The following is a 22,021-nucleotide window of genomic DNA, read 5'->3' as shown; positions in this document are numbered from 1 at the left end:
GTACGCAGGGCCCGCGCAACATTGTGAATCGGTGTTAGTATGCAATTTGCATACTATACACTGAGCACAATGGGAGCGCCCCCTAGCGGTCATCGCAAGAATGCAGCCTAAAATCTGCGTGGCATAAGAGCCTTATGCCACGCAGATTTTAGGCTGCAGTCGGCGTTACGATGTTCCTGAATCGGGAGCATTCGTAACGCCGGAGCAAGTCAGCAATTGCGCTGCGTAACTATGGTTACGCAGGCGCAATTGCTCTCTGAATCCGGGCCAATATTTTCATTCCCTTTGGGCTGAGAAATAAGAATCAAACTGCTTCCAGATACCGTGCTGAAATGTGCAGTGATCATTGAACTGATTTCTGGATATTATTCTGTCATCAGAACCCACTTATCTTATCTCACACGGATATATGTTATGGGACTTTTTTCACTTGATTAATATATATTATATATTCATTTATGAGAGCGTACACACATTGTTTTTTTGGGACTTCCTTTGGTTTACAAACTTTTTATGTGTATATCACACGCTCACATTATTTCAATTAGCACTCATCACTTGTACTTGTAATTTCTTGGGAATTGTGCACCTATTCTTTGTATGGAGGTGACCGATCTCCCTGACAGGACGTGGATCTCTGTGTTTACACACAGAGATCCACGGTCCTGCTCAGTTACTGGGCAATCGCGTGTGCCCGGCGGACATCGTGGACGCCGGGCACGCGCATCGGGTTCCCAATAACGCGGCGGTTGCCCCCCGCCCATGCCCCCTAGTGGCTCGGCAAGGTGAGGACGTTGTATGACATCCTCCCAGAATTAAAGCTTTATCGTGCCGCCGTCAATTGACGGCGGCCGGTAGTAAAGTGGTTAAAATACATTTGGCATAACTAAATGCAAAGCAGTTTCATTATTATCCCATTAAAGAAGATGAGAATTTCGACATTTTATCAATTGCCATGTCACAAATGTTAATTCTAGATTACAAACGGTAACCTACAAGACCGAACTCGTTCCTTGATTCCGAGCATGAGTGTTTGTACTTTCGACTTTTATGTGACAGATTTCTGTACTGACCATCTGAAAATGAGACGTTGAGTTCACATCCGACAAAAATGTTATAGCCTGCACATCCAGCTTTTGTCTGATGTAAAAGTCAAATCTTCTGTCGCAAGCACTGTACTAACGATCCGAAAATCCTCAGACAGCTCGTCTTCAGACTTTTCCCTTCTGATTTTCGTACCGTGTGTACGAGGCCTTAAAATCCTTGAAGGGGTTGACTGCACTGGGGTTTATTTACTAAAGCTGGAGAGTGCAAAATTAGGCTCACTTCTGCATATAAACTAATCTGCTTCCAGGTTTTATTGCCAAAGCTTAATAAAACTAGCTGAGGTTAGAAGCTGATTGGTTTATATGTAGAAGTGAGCCTAATTTAGCACTCTCCGGCTTTAGTAAATCCCACTTTGTTGTACAGATCACCCGCACAGTTGAATTATTTGGTCATGTTGTAAAACGCTGCGCAAACCGTTGGCGCTCTATAAATCCTGTATTATTATAATAATAATAATAATAATTTGGCAGTCCTCACAGTCCTCAGGAAATCATTGCAGATTGAACTGGATAGATAATTTTAGTATGTACAGCCCAATTTTATTTTCATTAGTAGGAAATGGATAATAGAACATCTGTCCAGTGTTGTCTTTGGCCACGCTAGATAGATTAACCTCTCGGTTTGTCTTGAGCACTGTTGTCAGTGGGGCTGAAAGTGACCGAAATTGTAAAATTTTTGAGTTGTCACTGAAACAGTAATTGAGAAAATCTTCAGTGGGAATACTTGTTCTGTTTACATCGGTGTGGAAGGATTGAAGAAAAATATAATTAGTTGGGTCTCCATAGTGGTCCTGGAGCAAATGAATTGCCCTAATGCAGTATTCATTAACCCATAAAAAACAGTGGGGTCTGGTCAAACTCTCATGATTGGTGGACACAGGGTTGGTTAAATGAGTTGGCCTATTTTCCAACAGATTAAATTCTACAACTTGCTTTATATTAGAAACAAAGCGGATGAGCTTATGCAGCTTTATCCATGCACTACATTGCTTATCAACAAGGGTTGTCTTAATGATAACGTTTAGACGTTTTAAGTTAACATTGAATGTGATCATTTAATCTGTTTTTTATGTTACTGCCATGAGCAAATAATCAGAATGAAATATGAGCTTTTTCTAGTAAAGGAAAAACAAGTTTGCTAAAATAGTATGTATTATACAACAACGATTTGTCACATGGGTTACTTGTATGTTGGTAAAGTAGTGTAAGGTTTATGGAATGAGTGATAATGGTATTGGGGGTGATGAAAATCTGAAGCATCAGTTGAAGATTTAGCAGCAACCATCTCAGAAACCATTTACATGTTTTTCCTCTCCCCTTTTAGAAGAGAGAATTATCCTTTTACAGAACTTTTGCATTTTCCGATAATAAAAAAAGAACCACACATGGAGCGGATGCTCCAATATGCTTGGGAGTCATTAAAGTGGACCAGTAGTCGGTGCCGATCCTGACCTCCCTGGGGCCCTAAGCAAAATGACATGGCACATTAAAAATGAGAAGCGGGAGGCGCTGACGACAGTGACATGTCACATTAAAGAAAGTTGAAGAGGGGGTAGGGGGTGTTCTGCTGTCGGAAATGACATCTTACATTAAATTAGAAGCAGGGGGTTCCGACTTCTTACCTCTTCTCCCATGCAGCCAGCGAGTTGAGAAGCGGGGTGAGGGGGCAAAAATAACTTCTCACCAGGCGGGGCCTCTAGTAATTTGTGGGGCTTGCATAGTAAGCCTATAGGGCGGATCGGCCCTGCCTGTAGTCTAGAAGTAAACATTCACAACCCAAAATGTAGCCTCACAAGTTGGCCAAGAATTCATCGGGCTGTGCAGAAAGAATGTGAAAATAAATTCAGATCCCGGCTGACCCTGTTCTCAGACAGTATTGCCAACATTTTAGATGCACCTTGGAAGATTGTCCCTGGACTTCTTGCCACTAATCTGTCCATCATTGTCTTTGGTCTCTTGCCTCTTTTCCATCCAGACTTTCTGCTCAGCTTCACAGAAAACAGCCAATCATAACAATTTGCATAACTTGATTCTGTCCTACTTAAGCCCAAACCAAATCCCCCCCCCCCCCCCCCCCACTGGCAAATAAAAAATTGTGCCTTGTCGGGGGACACCATAAGGATTAACTGCTCATTTTTGCCATGGGGAAAGAAAAATTTGAATTATCTGATCCTCCTTTCCTTCCAGCAACTAGTCCAGTCCCCACAGTGTTTGCACCCCCACGCTCCATAAGTCTAGGGTCCTGATGTCATCAAGACCAAAGCAGGGTCCATTGCCCTGCTCTGGACATGAGGACGCCGAGCGACAGTTCACCGCCAGATTGTGGGGGAGTGCTGCCCTCCAGGGGACGGAGGATCGAGTAAGCTGTTTTTCTCTTCTCCCCTAGACAAAATGAGCAATAAACATTTGCAGTGCGGATACAGCCCAACTGCAAGGGATTCAGTTGGCCTTTAAACTATACCTACCAGATACTAGCTAGCATCAGGACTAAGGGCACTTGAGAGGAGTACTGAAGCAGGAAGCTGAGATGTTTTCAGGAAGCTATGTGCCTACCTCTCCCAACCACTATATTCTGACTGTTTAGAGTCTGGTTAGAGGAGCACAGAGAGCCAGTGATGGTGTCATTAGGCTTAAAAAGGAATGATTGTGGAGGGAGCCAGAGACTTGATCTGTAGCTTCTTATCCAGTGATTTCCATGATTAATGCTTTTATTGCCATAGCCATACTGTAACCGTATTTGAATTGATTTAAAAACCAAAGCATAGTACTAAAAATAATAGAAAGAACTGGAAAAAATAAAAGTCGGATGGGCCTTTTCTGGCATGTTATTCAGCCTTCTCATTGACTTGCATTATCAGTGCAAACACAACCAGAAGCTTAAAAATGTTTACATTTCATTTTGACGTGAAGCTGGTGCTCTCGCTAGCACAGACGGACATTTACATTATAATTTTTGACAAAGACTTTTTATTCCTTTTACAGAAGCTTAAAATATGCTGTGAAACTACAACTTTAAGGGCCTTTTCACACCAAACGCAGTGAAATGCAGTTGGATGCATTTTGAACTGCATTCCAACTGCATAGATAGCCTAAACTCAAGGTAATACTGTGGGCATAGTTCACATCATTGTAGTGCAGTTCAGCGCAGTTAAAAAAAAAAAAAAAGTAAACCATGCTGCATTTTTCCGCACCACAAATGCAGGGAACGTGCTACAAGCGCATTTTTAAAACACCTTCAAAAACATCACACCTGCACCGCGTCCCTTTTAAGCTAAAAAAGCCAAGCCCAAAAATGTATAGAAAAATACACTGCAAACGGTGCTAAACGCAGCGCAAAATGCATTCAAGCGCATGTCAAGCGTGCTTCAAACGCACTTCAAATGCATGTAAACATGTAGTCAAAAACGCACAGTTGTGTGCAGTTTCTGGTGTGTGAATAAGCTTTAAGGCCTCATACACACTGCAAAAATAACAGCTATTTTACAGGTGTATGACTTTTTTTTTCTGCTTTTAAACGCCACTCTGTGTTAGCCCCTGAGGTTGATTTACTAAAGGCAAATATACTGTGTACTTCAAGTTAATTTGAAAAAGACGTTCCAAAGAGCTGTGTGTGCATGACGCTTTAGTAAAAGCCTTTTGTAATTTAGATCTGCTTTATCCACTTCAGCCCTGGAAGGACATACCCCCCCCTTAAAGACCAGGCCCTTTTTTTGTGATACGGCACTGCGTTAATGTAACCCAATATTGTGTGGGCATGCAACGCTGTACCCAAATAAAATTTATGTATTTTTTTCCCACAAATAGAGATTTCTTTTGGTGATATTTGATCACCTCTGCGGTTTTTATTTTTTGTGCTATAAACAAAAAAAGGCCAACAATTTTGAGAAAAACCCAATATTTTTTACTTTTTTGCTATATATATATATATATATATATATATATATATATATATATATATATATATATATATATATATATATATATATATATATATATATATAAAAAATGTATTTATCAATTTAGGCCAATATGTATTCTGCTACATATTTCTGATTAAAAAATCCCAATAAGCGTATCTACAAAATAGGTGATCATTTATTTTATTTTTTTTAGTTCACTAGTAATGGTGGTAATCGGCGTTTTATTTTTAGTTGTATTGCGGCAGACAGATCAGACACTTTTGACACTTCTTTTTGGGACCAGTGACAATATTACACTGATCAGAGCTAAAAATAGCCACTGATTACTGTATAAATGAAACTAGGCAGGAAAGGGGTTAATCAAGGGGTTAAATCAGAGTTCCACCCAAAAGTGGAACTTCCGCTGATTTGTCTCCTCCCTCCTCAGGTGCCACATTTGGCACCTTTCGTGGGGGAGCGGATACCTGTCTCCGGGAGTCCGAGCGTCACCGCTCGGCTCCCTCCTCCTCCCCTGCCACCAGGCCAGTAGGAGAGGAGCGGAGCCTCACTCATGAGCGTGAAGCTGTAAGGCTATGCTGCCGGGTTCCCTTACCCGCAATTGCGGCGGCATGCACCTGACAGCTGATGGAAACAGCTGACATCGCTGGACTCCAGGACAGGTTAATGTCCTATTATTAAAAGCCATCGGCTGCAGTATGTGTAGCTGCTGGCTTTTAATTTTTGCAGTGGTGGGCGGAACACGGCTTTAAGTGTATCCTAGGGAGGTGTTTCTAACTGTGGGGGGAGTGTACTGACTGGGAGTAGAGAGAGATCACTGTTCTTGATCACTTGGAACAGACAATCTCTAATCCCCTGTCAGAATGGTGATCTGCTTTGTTTACACTGGCAGATCCCTGTTCTGCCTCTCTGTGGAGCGATCGCTGGTGGGCAGCGGATATCGCGGCCGCTAGCCACATGCATCGACTCCAGCGATGTGGCACGCCTGCTATAGTTATCAAACGAACTGCCGTACCGGTATGGCGATTTGCGCATATATATCTGCAGCGGCTGGTCGGCAAGTAGTTAAGCCAAATCAGAAATAACATTTTGTAATGTGTAAGTAAATCTGCATTTCATAAACTATTCTTGTGACCAAATTAAAGTGGTTGTAAATCTCAGGAATGAAATATGAATAAAGCATATCTCTCTATAGTATGTACTTGTCTCAATCCAGAGCACTAAATGTCATATTTGTCTGCTGCTTCGTTCCTCTGCTATCAGCATGAATAATTTCTGACAATTTTTCCTGACACCAAGAAGAAAAAAGGTGACGGGAGGCATCTCCAGCTGATTGACGGCCTCAGCTCTGTTCCTGTGTGCTGTGTGGAGTGGGCGTGTCCCTTCCCTTCAATCAGCTCTCAGAGCTCTCCTTACTGAGCTTTGCAGAGTGTGTAACTTCAGCTCTCCACCCCCTTTTTTCTGAAATCTCAGACAAGCTTAATTCAGCTCTTAGAATGGATGTAGAGAAGAGAAGACTGCAGATAGTAGGAGGATTTGTTTCATCTCTGTGTATCACCTGAGGCCAATCACTTTACTGGGTATATGAAAGGGTTTACAACCACTTTAGGTTTACAAAATCTAGTTCACTAGTATACCCATGCAATACCACTTCCTCTGTACAAATATTATCCTTACTCTTGTTTGTATAGTTTCTCTATACAAATAAGGAAACTGTTCAGATCAGTCAGTGTTGCCATGGATCTTATAGTCTTGTGGTAGAGGTATTCTAGATTAATGTGATTTATAACTATGATGGCATTTCTGCCTAGGCTAATATTCTTTACTAGTGTCATGTGGGTGGTATGGCCTACTTCTGAGGTGACAAGTGATATCACACAATCATGTATTTGTAATGGCTGGTGTCACATCCACAGTCATTGTGGAGCACTGTCAGCATATTGTGTCACCTTCACATAGTAGGTAGGAATTTATAGACCAGAAGCCTAAGAAGAAAAAAAAAAAAGCACAACTTAACGCATAAAATAACTATCTTATGGCACAAGGAAGCATGACGCCAGTCTGTCTTTTAAAAAATCACGAGAATAATCGGGTTTATTTTGAATTTACATGTTTATATATAAAGAAATAAGACCTGTATTACCAGTAAACATGTCTGAGCACTGCACTTGATACACTGGAGCAAAAACATGATACTTGCTCACAGCATTAAGTCAGGTTTAATATTTTAAATGTAGCAGGGAATCTGGTTGCTTTGGGCTACAGCTCCATGTTAGCACTAGTTTTCTTTTGTTCCAGTTTATATTCAGTAAATCCTATACAGTAGGATGTAATTGGGTACACAGAAAATTTTATTAGAATGGATTTAATGCGAATTTCTGTAACAGTTTGGTAAATTCATTGTTGCTTGCTTTTGAAATTAAAACTATCCTTTATTTTTTACGCAGTAGTCCTTTTATGATATTATTGTAAAGTTTTATTTTTTTTATTTTTATTTTTTGGTTTATTGTATTAAATTGCTTGCAGTGTTTATATTTTCCTGATAATTTTTCACATACTGATTCAGTGGGTTTTGCCTCAAGTGAATTGAATGTGCGGGAGACAGTGCAGTTGGCATGCTGGCTGAATGTTTACTGTGACATAGTGCAAGTCCTATAGTGGGTATATTGTTTTAAATTCAATTCTACGCATAAAACTAGATTTTTTAAAAACAACCACATAAATTCCACCCAGTTAAAGTAAAAAAAAAAAGTAGAAAGAACTTTAGCATCTGATTGTGAACAATTAGTAGTTCATTTTAATCATGCTGTGTTTTTTTCCCCCCTTTCTTTTAAGGCGCTATGGCTTGTGGTCCCGGTTACGAATGTTTCTTATTGCACTAGTTGGCTTCTATATAGCCATTCCATTCCTTGTAAAGATATGTCCTGCAATACAAACTCAGCTGGTCTTTTTAAATTTAGGTAAGTTCTTTTTTGTGATTAATTACTGGAATTGGTTATTATAGCAGCTTCTGTATACTAAAATGTGCACATTAAGCACCAATTGAACACTAAAAACCACAATATGCATTCCACAGTCTGCTAAGAGCTAAACAGTAAGTTACTTAAAGAGGAGGTCCGGGGAAAAAAAATATTAAAAGCCAGCAGCTACACATACTGCAGCTACTGGCTTTTAATAAATTGACACTTACCTGTCCTGGAGTCCAGCGATGTCGGCAGTAAGGTTCCTGGCGTGAAGCCACCGCCATTGCGGTTAAGGGAATCCGTCAGTGTAGCCTTTCGGCTTCACGCCGGGATCCCTACTGCGCAAGCGCGAGGCCCGCTCCTCTCTCCTATTAGCCCGGTGGCCAGGGGAGGAGGAGGAGGGAGCCCCGCGGTGACGTCACGACATGCGGCCGGACTCCCGGGAGTGGGAAAGGATACCTGTCTTTAAATGGTATCCTATCCCCCCTCCCCCCAAAAGGTGCCAATTGTGGCACCGGAGGGGAGGAGGAATCCAATGAGCGGAAGTTCCACTTTAGGGTAAAGCTCTGCTTTAAGCAGGCCATAGATGATTTTCTTTCCATTCACCATGGGTGGGAGGATAGAAAATGACTCTATTCCCTCATGAGCACAGTCAGTGTTGATGGTGGAAAGCCTCCCGCTGCGCTATTCTGCCAGTGGGAGCCTTCCTGGCTAGCAGAATGCAATGGTTACTGCTAGTGGCTAAAAATCTGATGGATTGACTTGGGTACAATCAGCCTGCCCATACATGGATCAAAATTCGGACTGTCCCTTCTAAACCGGCCAAATTTTGCATGGCTGGCCATATGTATGGCTGGCTTTACTTTGATTAGTGGTGAAATGGCTCCCCAGCAGCATTCCAAAAATCAAAACCAAGCAGAAGGCTGCAGAGAAGGACTATAGCATTTTAAGCTTTTTTACAGACTGCAGTATATGATGTTGCGTTCCTTAATCTTCGGTTGGGCTTTAAATTAAATGGTGTATACATATTCATACAGTCAAACTGTAGTAAGAGGGGAGCATGGCCTGCATGCGAGAGGACGCTACTCAGAGCTCCCGCAGTTCCTTCTTGTTTGATCCTTCCCTCTCCATCTCACTTGCTCTATGCCGACCCCCACCGCTGTTTGTCGACTCCCAGGTACACCCAGACCTGTCACCGCCTCATCTGCAGCTGATAATGACCCGCAGGGGGGAAAAGGAAGCTGCAATCGCGGCGGCCCTGGAGATCCAAGATGAACAGAAGGATATTGGGGGTTAGTCCAATAAATCCACCAAACACCAGGGGAGGGAGTAGCCCAGGGACATGTTCTACACACAGAAGCTATCAGGTGCAGGCTGCTCCCTGCTACTCGATGCATCAGCTCCCCTGTGTGATCCTGAACTTGCTGACCAGGAGGAGCCTGGTGCCCTAATTGACACTGTGCCCTTGGATACTTCACTTATACCAACCCCAGATGTTTTTGGTATGCCCACCAATGAAACTGCACAACCTGCATGCAGTCCATGGCCCGACTCGCTCGGCGGGCCACCCCTCTACTAACCTCTTAAAATGGCGAATGTAGCAGCCAGACATTTGGTCTCCTGAAAAACGTTGGGGGAGTCAATGACCCACTGAAATGCACTATGATCTCCTCTTGCATCTAGAATCATCACCCAGCTATTAAAGGCCTCCAGGAGACACACCTGATACGAGACCAATGGCGGATCCAGGGGGGGCAACAGGGCAATTGCCCCCCCCCCGAGACAATCATGCCACATTGGCTTTTTTTGGCTCAAATTTTTTTAGAATTTTTTTTTAAACTGCTTTGCAGTGCCTGCAGCTGCCGCTGCCGAGTCTCTCACTCTCTCTGTCATCACCAGGGCCGATCTGGCGCAGCCCGGTAGGCTGCCTGTCCTGAGGCTGCTTTGAGCTGTAGCTGACTGCAGTGCTCCCCCTCTCTCCTGCGTGTATGACACCGGGCATCTCTCGCTGTGTGTGAGAGCTGGGTCTGTGTTCGGCTGTGCTGCCTGTGCTAGACCTGCTTGTGTGATAGTAGATGGAACACTGATTGAATCAGTGTTTTGTCTATCACACAAGCCCGTCTAGGGGGGACCTTGCTAGAGCACACTGCCCTGCCAAACACAGACCTAAAGCTCCTGTTTGTTCCATGACACACGTCGGGAGAGGAGATACCTGCTGTGTGTGATCGAGGCAATGCCATGGTGAGTGCCATGCACAGTGAGGCTTCATTCATATACCAAAATTTGGCTGCATTAATATACAAAAGTGGGGCTGCATTAATATACAAAAGTGGGGCTGCATTAATATACAAAAGTGGGGCTGCATTAATATACAAAAGTGGGGCTGCATTAATATACAAAAGTGGGACTGCATTCATATACAAAAGTGGGACTGCATTCATATACAAAAGTGGGACTGCATTCATATACAAAAGTGGGACTGCATTCATATACAAAAGTGGGACTGCATTCATATACAAAAGTGGGACTGAATTTATATACAAAAGTGGGACTGCATTTATATACAAAAGTGTGACTGAATTTATATATACAGTGTGACTGAATTTATATACAAAAGTGGGGCTGCATTTATATACAAAAGTGGGACTGAATTTATATACAAAAGTGGGGCTGCATTCATATACAAAAGTGGGACTGAATTAATATACAAAAGTGGGACTGCATTTATATACAAAAGTGGGACTGCATTTATATACAAAAGTGGGGCTGCATTTATATACAAAAGTGGGACTGCATTAATATACAAAAGTGGGGCTGTGTTCATATGTACAGTGAGGCTGCAATGATGGGCACTGATGAGGCTGCATTGATCTCTTGTACCATGTCTTCAGTCTCTGACCATCTCTTGTACCATGTCTCCAGTCTCTGACCATCCCTTGTACCATGACCATCCCTTGTACCACGTCTGCAGTCTCTGACCATCCCTTGTACCATGTCTGCAGTCTCTGACGATCCCTTGTACCATGTCTGCAGTCTCTGACGATCCCTTGTACCATGTCTGCAGTCTCTGACCATCTCTTGTACCATGTCTGCAGTCTCTGACCATCCCTTGTACCATGTCTGCAGTCTCTGACCATCTCTTGTACCATGTCTGCAGTCTCTGACCATCTCTTGTACCATGTCTGCAGTCTCTGACCATCTCTTGTACCATGTCTACAGTCTCTGACCATCTCTTGTACCATGTCTCCAGTCTCTGACCATCCCTTGTACCACGTCTGCAGTCTCTGACCATCCCTTGTACCATGTCTGCAGTCTCTGATGATCCCTTGTACCATGTCTGCAGTCTCTGACCATCTCTTGTACCATGTCTGCAGTCTCTGACCATCTCTTGTACCATGTCTGCAGTCTCTGACCATCCCTTGTACCATGTCTGCAGTCTCTGACCATCAATTGTACCATGTCTGCAGTCTCTGTCCATCTCTTGTACCATGTCTGCAGTCTCTGACCATCCCTTGTACCATGTCTGCAGTCTCTGACCATCCCTTGTACCATGTCTGCATTCTCTGACCATCTCTTGTACCACGTCTGCAGTCTCTGACCATCTCTTGTACCACGTCTGCAGTCTCTGACCATCTCTTGTACCATGTCTGCAGTCCCTAACAATCATCTACAAACTATGGGATAGATTTATGGCATTTTATATTTAAATATTTTTTACTAGTAATGGCGGCGATCATTGATTTTTTAGCGGTACTGCAACATTGCAGCGGACACACCGGACACCTAATTGAGTTCTGTAAGCAACACCTTATTTTCTGGCAGTGCCCCTCCCAAGACTAGACTCTGGATCCGCCCTTGTACGAGACACTACCAATCGTTTACACTACCCCTGGGTTGTAAAGGATTACCACTCCACTTATTCCATTTACTCTTGTGGGGTGAGTGTATTGGTGCACAAAGCTCTGGTATACCGGGAGCTGGACTAAATGGTGGACTCTTTAGGTCGCTTTGTTTTTCTACACTGTAAGTATTCCATTGTGGGAGGCTGTTGCCCTTTATGGACCTCCAGCATAGGTTCGCTCTACCGTATTCTATGTTCTACTATTATTTACAACTATCACATGCAGTTAAGGCACAGAGTGATGCAACGGATTGGTCGCTCTCAGGGACTTCTTGACCCATTGTGTAGTAGATGCAGACAAACACCCGGGGACCTTATTCATCTACTGTGGCGATGCACTAAGCTACATTGCTATTAGAGTGAAGTCCTTTTAAACTCTTAATAGAGTATTCCAGGTGAATGTCCCCTTAAACCCTATTTCAATGAAATTCTTGAAGAGGTGATACCCGATGAAGTGACCAGAGTGGCTTTCTCTAGGGCCCTATTTTAGACCCGGAAGATTATTCTGCTGTGCTGGAAGTCCACGACTCCCCCTTCGGTTAAAATGTGGGTGACTCCTATGGGGAACACGCTCCTTTTAGAAAGAGATATATACCTTCACAGGGGTTGACTCAACAAATTTGAAAAACTTTGGTCGCCTCCATGGCTTAATGTCCCTGGACTGGCACTTAGGGAGCTAGTCCTGATGAGGCTGCTGCAGTGTCCCACGGGCTAAATGTAGTCGGAGAGTATCCTAGAAACGTGGCAGTGGTGAAATAATAGGACATGTAGTCGTAGACTGGTCAATACATCTAATACCCAGTACCTGCCCTTCTGGATACATGGTTTGGGAAGGCTTAAGAGGGGTGCTATGTTTAACCATGTAAGCTGAAATTACAGCCTGCTAATGTACCTGATTTGCCTGAATTGTGAGTTGTTTACAGATATGTTCATTGATGTCATGATATGGAAAAAGTTATCTTATCTTGTCTTTTAACATCTCTGTACCTGGTAACATCTAAGTAAATGCCTCTGATTTAAAAAATAAAATAAAAAAAACAGTAGAATGAACACAAAATGAGACCAAATACATCTATAGCGTGTCCTGTTTGTGTGGCTGCTTGAATATCTTTATATACATCATAAAAAACTTGCTTTATCTATATTGTTCCCTTGTGGCTATACAGGATGCCATCCAGTGGGAATGAGGCATATCAGCAGCTGAGTTTTACCTTGCCACATAAATTATACATATTTACAATACATGCCTCTGATTTTAAGCTGGAATACCTGTCCTCTTGCCCCCTCCTTTCTCCTTCTCTCTGCTATGTAAAAAATACACTGCTGGTTGTCAACCTAAACCTTTGCGATAGCAAATTAAAAGCTGGAAGCTTAATGCATACATTCTGGGTCATGTTTGTAAGAGTGCTGATTCATACGATACTTCTCTGTGTGCAGCGTTCTACAGCAGTGACAATGCAGTAGGGAATAAAGGTGGGGCGTAGCATGAATTCCACTCAGCCTGGCAGGATATGTACTCCAATTATATGGTCTGTAAATGTTGACATATTTAGTTTAAGTAGTCTTCTGTGTTTAAATACATGCATGCTGAAAATCTGTGTATTGAAAGCTGTGTCTGAAGAACAAGGACATACATACATAAGGCTTGTTATATTTTCTGTCCTGCTTTGCTCTCCTGGAGGGCAGGAAGCTTTAGAAGAGATTATCCCTCGGGTTCCCTACTGCTTAACAAGCTTCCATGGTGGTCAGGCAACCTTTTCAAAGAGATGTGGCCATTTCAGTGGCAGACATAATGTCAATTAACACAATTTATATTTATTTATTAGAGATAATTATACAACACTGTCAATGTAAACAGCGCCTTTTTTATATATTGTCACATCAGTCCCTACCCTGAAGGAGCTTACAATCTAAGGTCCCTAACTCGCATTCATACATGCCTACATATACTAGGGCCAATTTAGACAGGAGACAATTAAAGTGGATGTAAACCCATTCTCATCCTTTCTAAACTACTGCCATAGTGCTGATCTATAAGGATATACTTGTCTCCTGCATGTATCCTTACCAGTCAAATGTCTCCCCTCTGTCTGTTATAAGAACTGAAAAACTGCAGATTCCATGGTTGGATTTGTTGTCTGGAGCTCGGTGGGTGAAGTCGTGATGTCAGACTCCCCTTGTCAACATGCTTTTTTTCCTGTGTATTCCTTACACTAAATTCTGCTATGATCACTAACATCCAGTCAAAATCCAGAAAAGTAACCACACGACTTCAGAAAAGGAGTGGGGGTGGGAATTAAAAAATAATGCCTGTCTCCAGTAGGGCTGCTCATCTTCACCGGTTTCACGATTCGATGCGATTACGATTATCAAGTCCACGATTCGATTCCGCGATGCATCACGATTGCAGCGCAAGTGCGCATGGCTCTCCCCCCAAAAAATTAAAGGAGATGATCAGAGACTGCAGACATGCTACAGGAGATGATCAGAGACTGCAGACATGCTACAGAAGATGATCAGAGAATGCAGACATGCTACATGAGATGATCAGTGAATGCTGACATGCTACAGGAGATGATCAGAGACTGCAGACATGCTACAGAAGATGATCAGAGACCGCAGACATGCTACAGAAGATGATCAGAGACTGCAGACATGCTACAGAAGATGATCAGAGACTGCAGACATGCTACAGAAGATGATCAGAGACTGCAGACATGCTACAGAAGATGATCAGAGACTGCAGACATGCTACAGGAGATGATCAGAGAATGCAGACATGCTACAGGCGATGATCAGAGACTGCAGATATGCTACAGGCGATGATCAGAGACTGCAGACATAATACAGGCGATGATCAGAGACTGCAGACATAGTACAGGAGATGATCAGGAAGAGCGACATTTATTGCTTTTCAAAGTGTTGTCAGTGAGAGCCCCTCACCCCGGTACCTGTAGAGCTTACCTTACCTTTTAAATTTATTTATGAGCCGTTTTTAATTACAGGATACTTCACACTCACTGACAAATATTTCACAATAATGAACAATGTGTCCTACTTTATTTGACTTCCACGGAAAGATAAAACATGCATATTACAGTTTTATTTTTTATTTTTCCAGAATAGTCTTTATTGAGAGTAAATAACAATACAATAGGATATACAGTACGCACAGTAAGTAGGTGATACAACAAAGTGAAGTTTGCAAATATTACAGTTTTATGAAACATATGTGTCACATCGTTTTCAATTTTCTATACAGGTTTGCCTTAGGCAAAAAAACAGCATGTGTTACATTCTAGAATTCCCTTTACCAAGTGGAAAAATAACATTGAAAAAAAAAACTGAAAACCTTGAGCAACACTAAAAAAAAAAAAAAAAAAAACTCCTGCTCTTATAGCCATTAAAGGCTTAGCTCTGAGCCTCTGACCCAATACAAAGTGACTTTGGGGTGTGCATAAGAGGAACCGGTCACCAATGGATTTTTGTAAGTGAGAGCCCCTCACCCCGGTACCTGTAGAGCGGGGAGCCCGGTTGTCAGTGAAGTGTACATACACAGGCTGCGCTCCTCCTGCCTCCATCCCTCTCCTCTCCTCCTCAGATCATCCGGTACGGCCCTCTCCATTCTCGGAAACTCCATCCAGGGATCACAGGGGGCGGGAACACGTGACGTCAGGACAGGAGGACTAGAGCGTGTACAGGCGGACACGCCCACATCCACGCCTATCCAGACCTCTGAGCAGAGTAGGCGCCGTCCAATCAGGTCCTGTGGGAGGAGCTGTGCGAGTCATTCAATCACTGCCCACTGACGTGAGAGCTCAGAGCAAAGAGGCGGGCCGGGCAGTCACATGAGCAGTCACAAACACTAGGAAGATAGGTAACGGCTGCACGGAGCGCTCTCCCGGGAGGGGGCGGGGCTAAACATCGATTATTACGATCGCATGCATCGAGGACACCCGAATCGCGATGCAGAGATTAAATTTGACACCCCTAGTCTCCAGGCTAGTGCATAAGATATGTAAAAAAACTGTCACTCACATCAAGGGGGCGGAACGGACTAAGGTTTCTCTCTGTAAGTCCGTTTTATTTCACTGAACAATAACAGAGGATTGCTCAGAGCTGGATTAACTCTGTGTGGCAAGACTAGGCACAGATGATAGGAAATATTATACTGTACATTGTGACATAAAAAAAAAAAAAATTGGGTTTACATCCACTTTAACCTACCAGCATGTCTTTGGAGTGTGGGAGGAAACCCGTTTATTTCTTTGGGTTACAACTTTGCTCAGGATACTATAAAACCTGACAAACGCAGATTTCTACAGTAAGATTAGGGACACACCAGTAAATTTGCCATTTTGCTACAATTACCATACATCATCTTTATTTGATTTTGCCATGTCTGTATGTGGAAACCTGCCAGGACAGACTTATGGCCAATGATATACACACACGTATCTATATATTCTGTTCTAGTGATGCATAGTGCATGTCCCTACAGGTTTCTCAAATTCCTACTGGTTGAACATACTTTTGCACTTTTACATTATGTAAATTTCTTGATTGTAGCAATTTACTTGTAATGCTTATCTTCCCTGTCTAACAAGTGAGGTGCCTCCATGGCTTTGGGCCTTCTGTCAATGTGGTCACAGCCAGGGGTCAAGTCCTAGGGGAAAAAGTGTGGGAACTCCCACCCAAGATCCACTCCCCCACCTAAAAAAAAAATGATATGCTCATATGCATATATATTTCACAGAAAATACAGTGCAACATTTATTGTAAAGTGCCAGTTTACAAAAACAAAATAAGTTAACTTGTCAAACTAACAGAAAAATCACACACACATCGGGGTACTCTGTGCTGGCCTGGCTGGTCTCGGGGTGCTGGCCTGGCTGGTCTCAGGGTGCTGGCCTGGCTGGTCTCTGGGTGCTGGCCTGGCTGGTCTTGGGGTGCTGGCCTGGCTGGTCTCGGGGTGCTGGCCTGGCTGGCCTCAGGGTACTTGGTACTGGCCTGGCTGGTCTCGGGGTGCTGTACCCCCCCATGTCCACCTCTGTACATCCCCATGTCCACCTCTGCTACATCTCCGGCATTTCCTGTCCTCTGTTTAATGCTTCCTTACCGTCTCTCGCTCTCCCTGCTGTACAAGAGAGCGAGAGACAGCTGGGCTCTCCCTGCACTGTCAGGGTTTCACATAGCCGCTGCGCTACCACCCTGCGATGTCAGTGATGCATACGTGGGACTTGGAGGACAAGCGTTGCCACGGCTGCCCGACACCCCCCCCCCAGTGTGTAACACCCGGGGGGAAGTGCCCCGCCCCCTAGTTAGTACGCCACTGCAGAGGCTGCCTAAGTCATGCAAAGGGAACAACGTTCCTGCTGTGAAAAAGTGCAGGGACGCAGTTCCCATGCGTTCCCGCAGGACTCGAGCCCTGGTCACAACTGATATTGGGCCCAAGTGAAAAAGAGAAGTTTAAAGTGATACTAAAGTCTCTTTTAAAAAAATAAATAACAAACGTGTCATACTTGCCTACTCAGTGGTTTTGCACAGAGCAGCCCAGATCCTCCTCGTCTCGGATCCCTTGCTGGCGCTCGTGGTCCCTTCCTCCTGCCAAGTGCCCACACACAGCTTGCTATGGAAGCAGCCAATGCCGCAGCTCTGTGTGTCCATTCAGACATGGAGCCCCGCCCCTCTTTTTCCTTATTGGCTCACTGACTTTGGCTCCCACTGTCAATCAATCAGGAGGGAGAGTCCTGGACAGCCTAGACTCATGCAACATTGCTGGAATGAGATGGGGCTCAGGTAAGTATTAGGGGGTTTGCTGCACACAGGTTTTTATCTTAAAGCGGAGCTCCACCCAAAAGAGGAAGCTCTGCTTGTTCGCACCCTCACCCCTCCACTGCCACATTTGGCACTTTTTGGGGTGGAGGAGGGATGAGGGAGCAGGTACCTGGTTTTGACACTCCCACCTTCTGGTAAGATCACTGCACGTTGATCTAGGTCATGTCCAGCCCCTCCTCCTTCCACCCACTGCCTTCTGGGACCTGTGTGTGTCCGAGAAGATGACGGGACCATTCAGAAAGTGCAGCGCGACTCGCGCATGCGCATTAGGTTACTGGCTGTGAAGCCTGAAGGCTTCATTGCCGGTTTTCCTTAATTGCAATGCCAGTGTCTACACCCGAAAACGATGGACAAATTAGCTTGTGTGTTGACATCGCAGGATCCCTGGACAGGTAAGTGTCCTTATCTTAAAAGTTAGTAGCTGCTGAATTTTATTTAAATTTTTTTTATAGGCACTCTGTTTTACTGCATAGAATGCATTAATCTTCTGACTTTAGAACAACTTTAACTGTGCACTTTTTGTTGTAACACATAATGAAGAACATGAATTAGTATTTTTGGTCCCGCAGTATCTTGCTTTTTGTCTTTTTTGTTTGTTTTTGTCAGGTTGCATGTTCCTTAAGTTGGCCATACACTAGTAACGTTAAATTTGAAATGTTTAATTTCTGTCTTTATCTCCTGCATCCTGCGTTGCAATGACCACGTCTGATGTATGATCAGGATCAGAACGTTTATCTTCTGTTATGATGTTCTAGCACACAGCAGAACTAAAGGGTGTGGTGACCATAGTAAAACAGACCTAACACCACACCTAGGAATGTCCTGGAATTGTCTCATCTTTTTTTATTGACCTCTAAAACTAATTTGGTCAAATTACAATTTAAGCCAGTAAATGTGCTTATTTTTTATTTCCACCTTCCATTAAAGCATATCTATGGTCAAAATATAAAATCATATATTCATGCAATGGCATTTCAATTCATTCTAGTTTACTCCTATTAGTCTGAATGATCTTGACATTTGTAAATGTAGTTTGTGAAGATTCCCACACATTTACTTCTTAGAATTCTATGACATGCCTTCACTATACACTGTGAGTAGGCACTGCTGTATCACAGAATTCATAGAGCCTGCCTTCTGAGCTACAGGGGTGCTGAGGGCAAACTCAGTACAAGTGTCTTGTCACATTCAGCTCCCCGTCAGATTGCTCCAGAAGTGACGTTCCGTCGCCGCCATCTTGCTACACCCCACACAGTAATGATAGAGTGTGTTACACCCACCAAAGTTTCAGTTATTTTCAACACAAAACGGAGCTTATATGCTTAAAAACTCAAAAACTCAATTTTTAACCTTAGATTGGGCCTAATTACGGGAAGCAGAATCGGGTGTTTTGGTTAAAATCAATGCAGTACTTACCTTTTTTGAGATAGATGTTCTCCCGCCGCTTCCGCGTATGGGCTGCAAGACTGGGCGTTCCTACTTGATTGACAGCCTTCCGACCGTCGCATACAGCGCGTCACCAGTTTCCGAAAGTAGCCGAACGTCGGTGCGCAGGTGCCGTATAGTGCCGCACCGACGTTCGGCAACTTGTGACGCGCTGTATGCGACCGTCGGAAGGCTGTCAATCAAATAGGAACGCCCAGTCGCGAAGACCATACCCCGGAAGCGGCGGGAGAACATCTATCTCAAAAAAGGTAAGTACTGCATTGATTTTAACCAAAACACCCGATTCTGCTTCCCGTAATTAGGCCCAATCTAAGGTTAAAAAATGTTTTTCGGGTGAACTCCCGCTTTAAATACAGTATTTGGAAATCAGACGGACTGTTTAGATGTTTAAATTTTAAAAGCAGCAGCAAACCTGCCGACCTTAAATTGGTTCCTAATGTACAAAACACCTCTGATTTTCACATTTAACATGTAAACAGTCAGTCGGATTTACAAATGCTGTATTTAAGCATATAAGCTCAGTTTTGTGTTGAAAATAACGGTGAAATCTAAAACTCCGGTGGGTGTAATAAGATGTCCGCTTGCCCCCTTCACACGCTATCATTACTGTGCAGGAGTGTGGGGTGTAGCAAGATGGTGGTGACGGAACGTCACTTCCGGAGCAATCTGTGATGGTGAGCCGAATGTGACACGACACAGGAATCAGTTTGCAGGCAGCAAGGTATTATGGGATATGTAGTGCTTAGAAATGGAAAGTAAACCACAGAGGAGAAGCTGAATATCATGCAGGGAATCTAGGAAGTTGTGGAAAGTAATGGCCAGCAAACAGGCAGCACTTACAAGGTAAAAGGAGATTTTTCAAGTAATCTTTTATTAGATTGTCAAAAATAACTTTTGTCTGTGTTGCGATTACAGTGCTGATGGTAAAAAAAATAACAGTGTATGCTGTGACCATAGATCTCTAATGTTTTATCATAGCTCCCAATTGTCTCTGAGATTTTATATATATATATTTATATATAATACCGTATATATATAATATATAAATGTGTGTGTATATGTAATAAAAAAGCATTTGTGGGTTTAACCAATTTTTTTTTTTTAATTAATTAATTTTATTTTGGCACAATTCTCCTTTAAGGGGGGCGTGTCCTATAAAAATAAAATGTATGGGCAGCGCTTAAAAAATTGTACTGCTACAAATTCATATATGTATAGTGTGAAATTACCTATTATAGGGCGTGTCCTATGCCTACATACTTTTGCTAATAGGTGTCCCTCATTCCCATCTTAAAAAGTTGGGAGGTATGGTTTTATCTACCTTTTGTGTCAGGCCCTACCTGCAAATCTCATGTTATGGTTAAAGTGGACCTCCAGCCCAAATGTATTTCTAGTTTTAGACTAAGGCTGCATTCACACCTAGGCGACAAAATGCCTGAAGCGCGATGCTCGTGCCGCTGGAGGGGCGAATTTCCATTGATGTCTATGAGATGGTTCACATCTCATGCCGAACGCCGAAACGCCGTACGCCTGCCGCCTGAAAACAAGTCCCGGACCCTTTTTTTCAGGCGGCATTGGCGTTCGGGCATAGGCATCAATGGAAATTCTTTGTAAAAAAAAAAAAGGAAACAAATCGCGGCAAAATATGCCACGTACGCGGCGTTACAATGTGAATGCAGCCTAAGTGTGGAAGGGTTAGAAACCTATTTCTCTTGGTGTTCCTACTTGAAAGATTTTTCCTCACTTCCTGTCCTGGGGACAAAACAAATAGGTAGAAGAAATCTCCCAGAAGTAGTAGAATACACCTTTCACAAGAGTTTTATGTAAACATTTATTTTACTGATGTTTCTTGAATAAATAACTGGTTTACATTGGATTTAGTATGTTCCTGAGATTCAGCATTAAAGTGGTTTGTAAACGATCACCTTGTAAAACAACCCATCCAGTTTAAAATAGAAATGAAGGGCAAAACATTTGTGTATACATATAAAAAAACAACTTCTAAATACCTTTTTTACCATTTTTTTTATAAGTGATCACATCACTCTTTTCTTAGCCACATAAGAGCTGGGGGAGGAGTAGCAACAGTATGCTGATCTTCCCAGGGAATGGCTGGAGGGTGTGCCAGTACAGCCAGAGAATGGACCACAGTGTGTTCTCATGCTTAGCGTGGTCAGTTTTTAATAGAAAAGCAGAGAGACTGGCAGGATCACCAGGGATTTCACACAAAGGAAGTGATACAAAGAGAACAGGATACTTTTTCATACAAGTAGATGGTACAGCAGGCACATATCAGAAATATGAAGTGTTGGGGTAACAAACATTTTAAAATACTTTTCCGAAAATGACAAAAAAATAACTTTTTTTAGTGGACTTTAGTGGTATTGCGGGTAATACTGTTTTTATCTAATAATGAAGATGTCTCTTTAGTGACCTCATTTAGGTAGAACTCCTTGATTTCTAAATGTGCCCGATATTACCTTTGTTCCTTTTTTATATAGTTTCAGAAGGCATTATTTAACTGGCGTTTAACCCACAGTGTTTCATTAACATCCTTCAGTTCGAGGGAACCCGGCAGAAAATTGTCAGTCGAACAGCAAGCTGCATCCATTCAGATGAATTGTCTGTTCAGGTATTTTAAAGGTCAGCAGAGCCGGCTGTCAAAATACAATAGCAGAAATGGGAGAATTTTCCATCCATGCTGTAAAGCTGCAGGCCAAAAAACAAATTCTATGGCCTACTTTTGTGAGTGAAAACTAGCACTACAACGTGTAAAGTGTTTATGTTGCCCATGCCAACCAATCTTGCTTTCCCTTTAGACACTTTTTTCAGAGTATGATGTCTATTAGC

The 22,021-nt window shown here is 43.0% G+C and overlaps 1 protein-coding gene across 4 annotated transcripts in view; it reads left to right on the top strand.

The window, feature by feature from the left end:
- ABHD12 (abhydrolase domain containing 12, lysophospholipase) overlaps positions 1-22,021 on the top strand; it is a 158,918-nt gene that overhangs the window by 90,679 nt on the left and 46,218 nt on the right. For all 4 annotated transcript variants that reach the window (XM_040351029.1, XM_040351032.1, XM_040351031.1 and 1 more), the window contains exon 2: positions 7,859-7,983. In XM_040351029.1, the coding sequence (XP_040206963.1) occupies positions 7,859-7,983 (125 nt within the window). The remainder of the gene's footprint in view (positions 1-7,858; positions 7,984-22,021) is intronic.

This window comes from Rana temporaria, chromosome 4, assembly GCF_905171775.1.
Source record: "Rana temporaria chromosome 4, aRanTem1.1, whole genome shotgun sequence".
NCBI lineage: Eukaryota > Metazoa > Chordata > Amphibia > Anura > Ranidae > Rana > Rana temporaria.
Note: the sequence above shows the minus strand (reverse complement) of the source record. Positions and strands in the feature narration are given on the sequence as shown.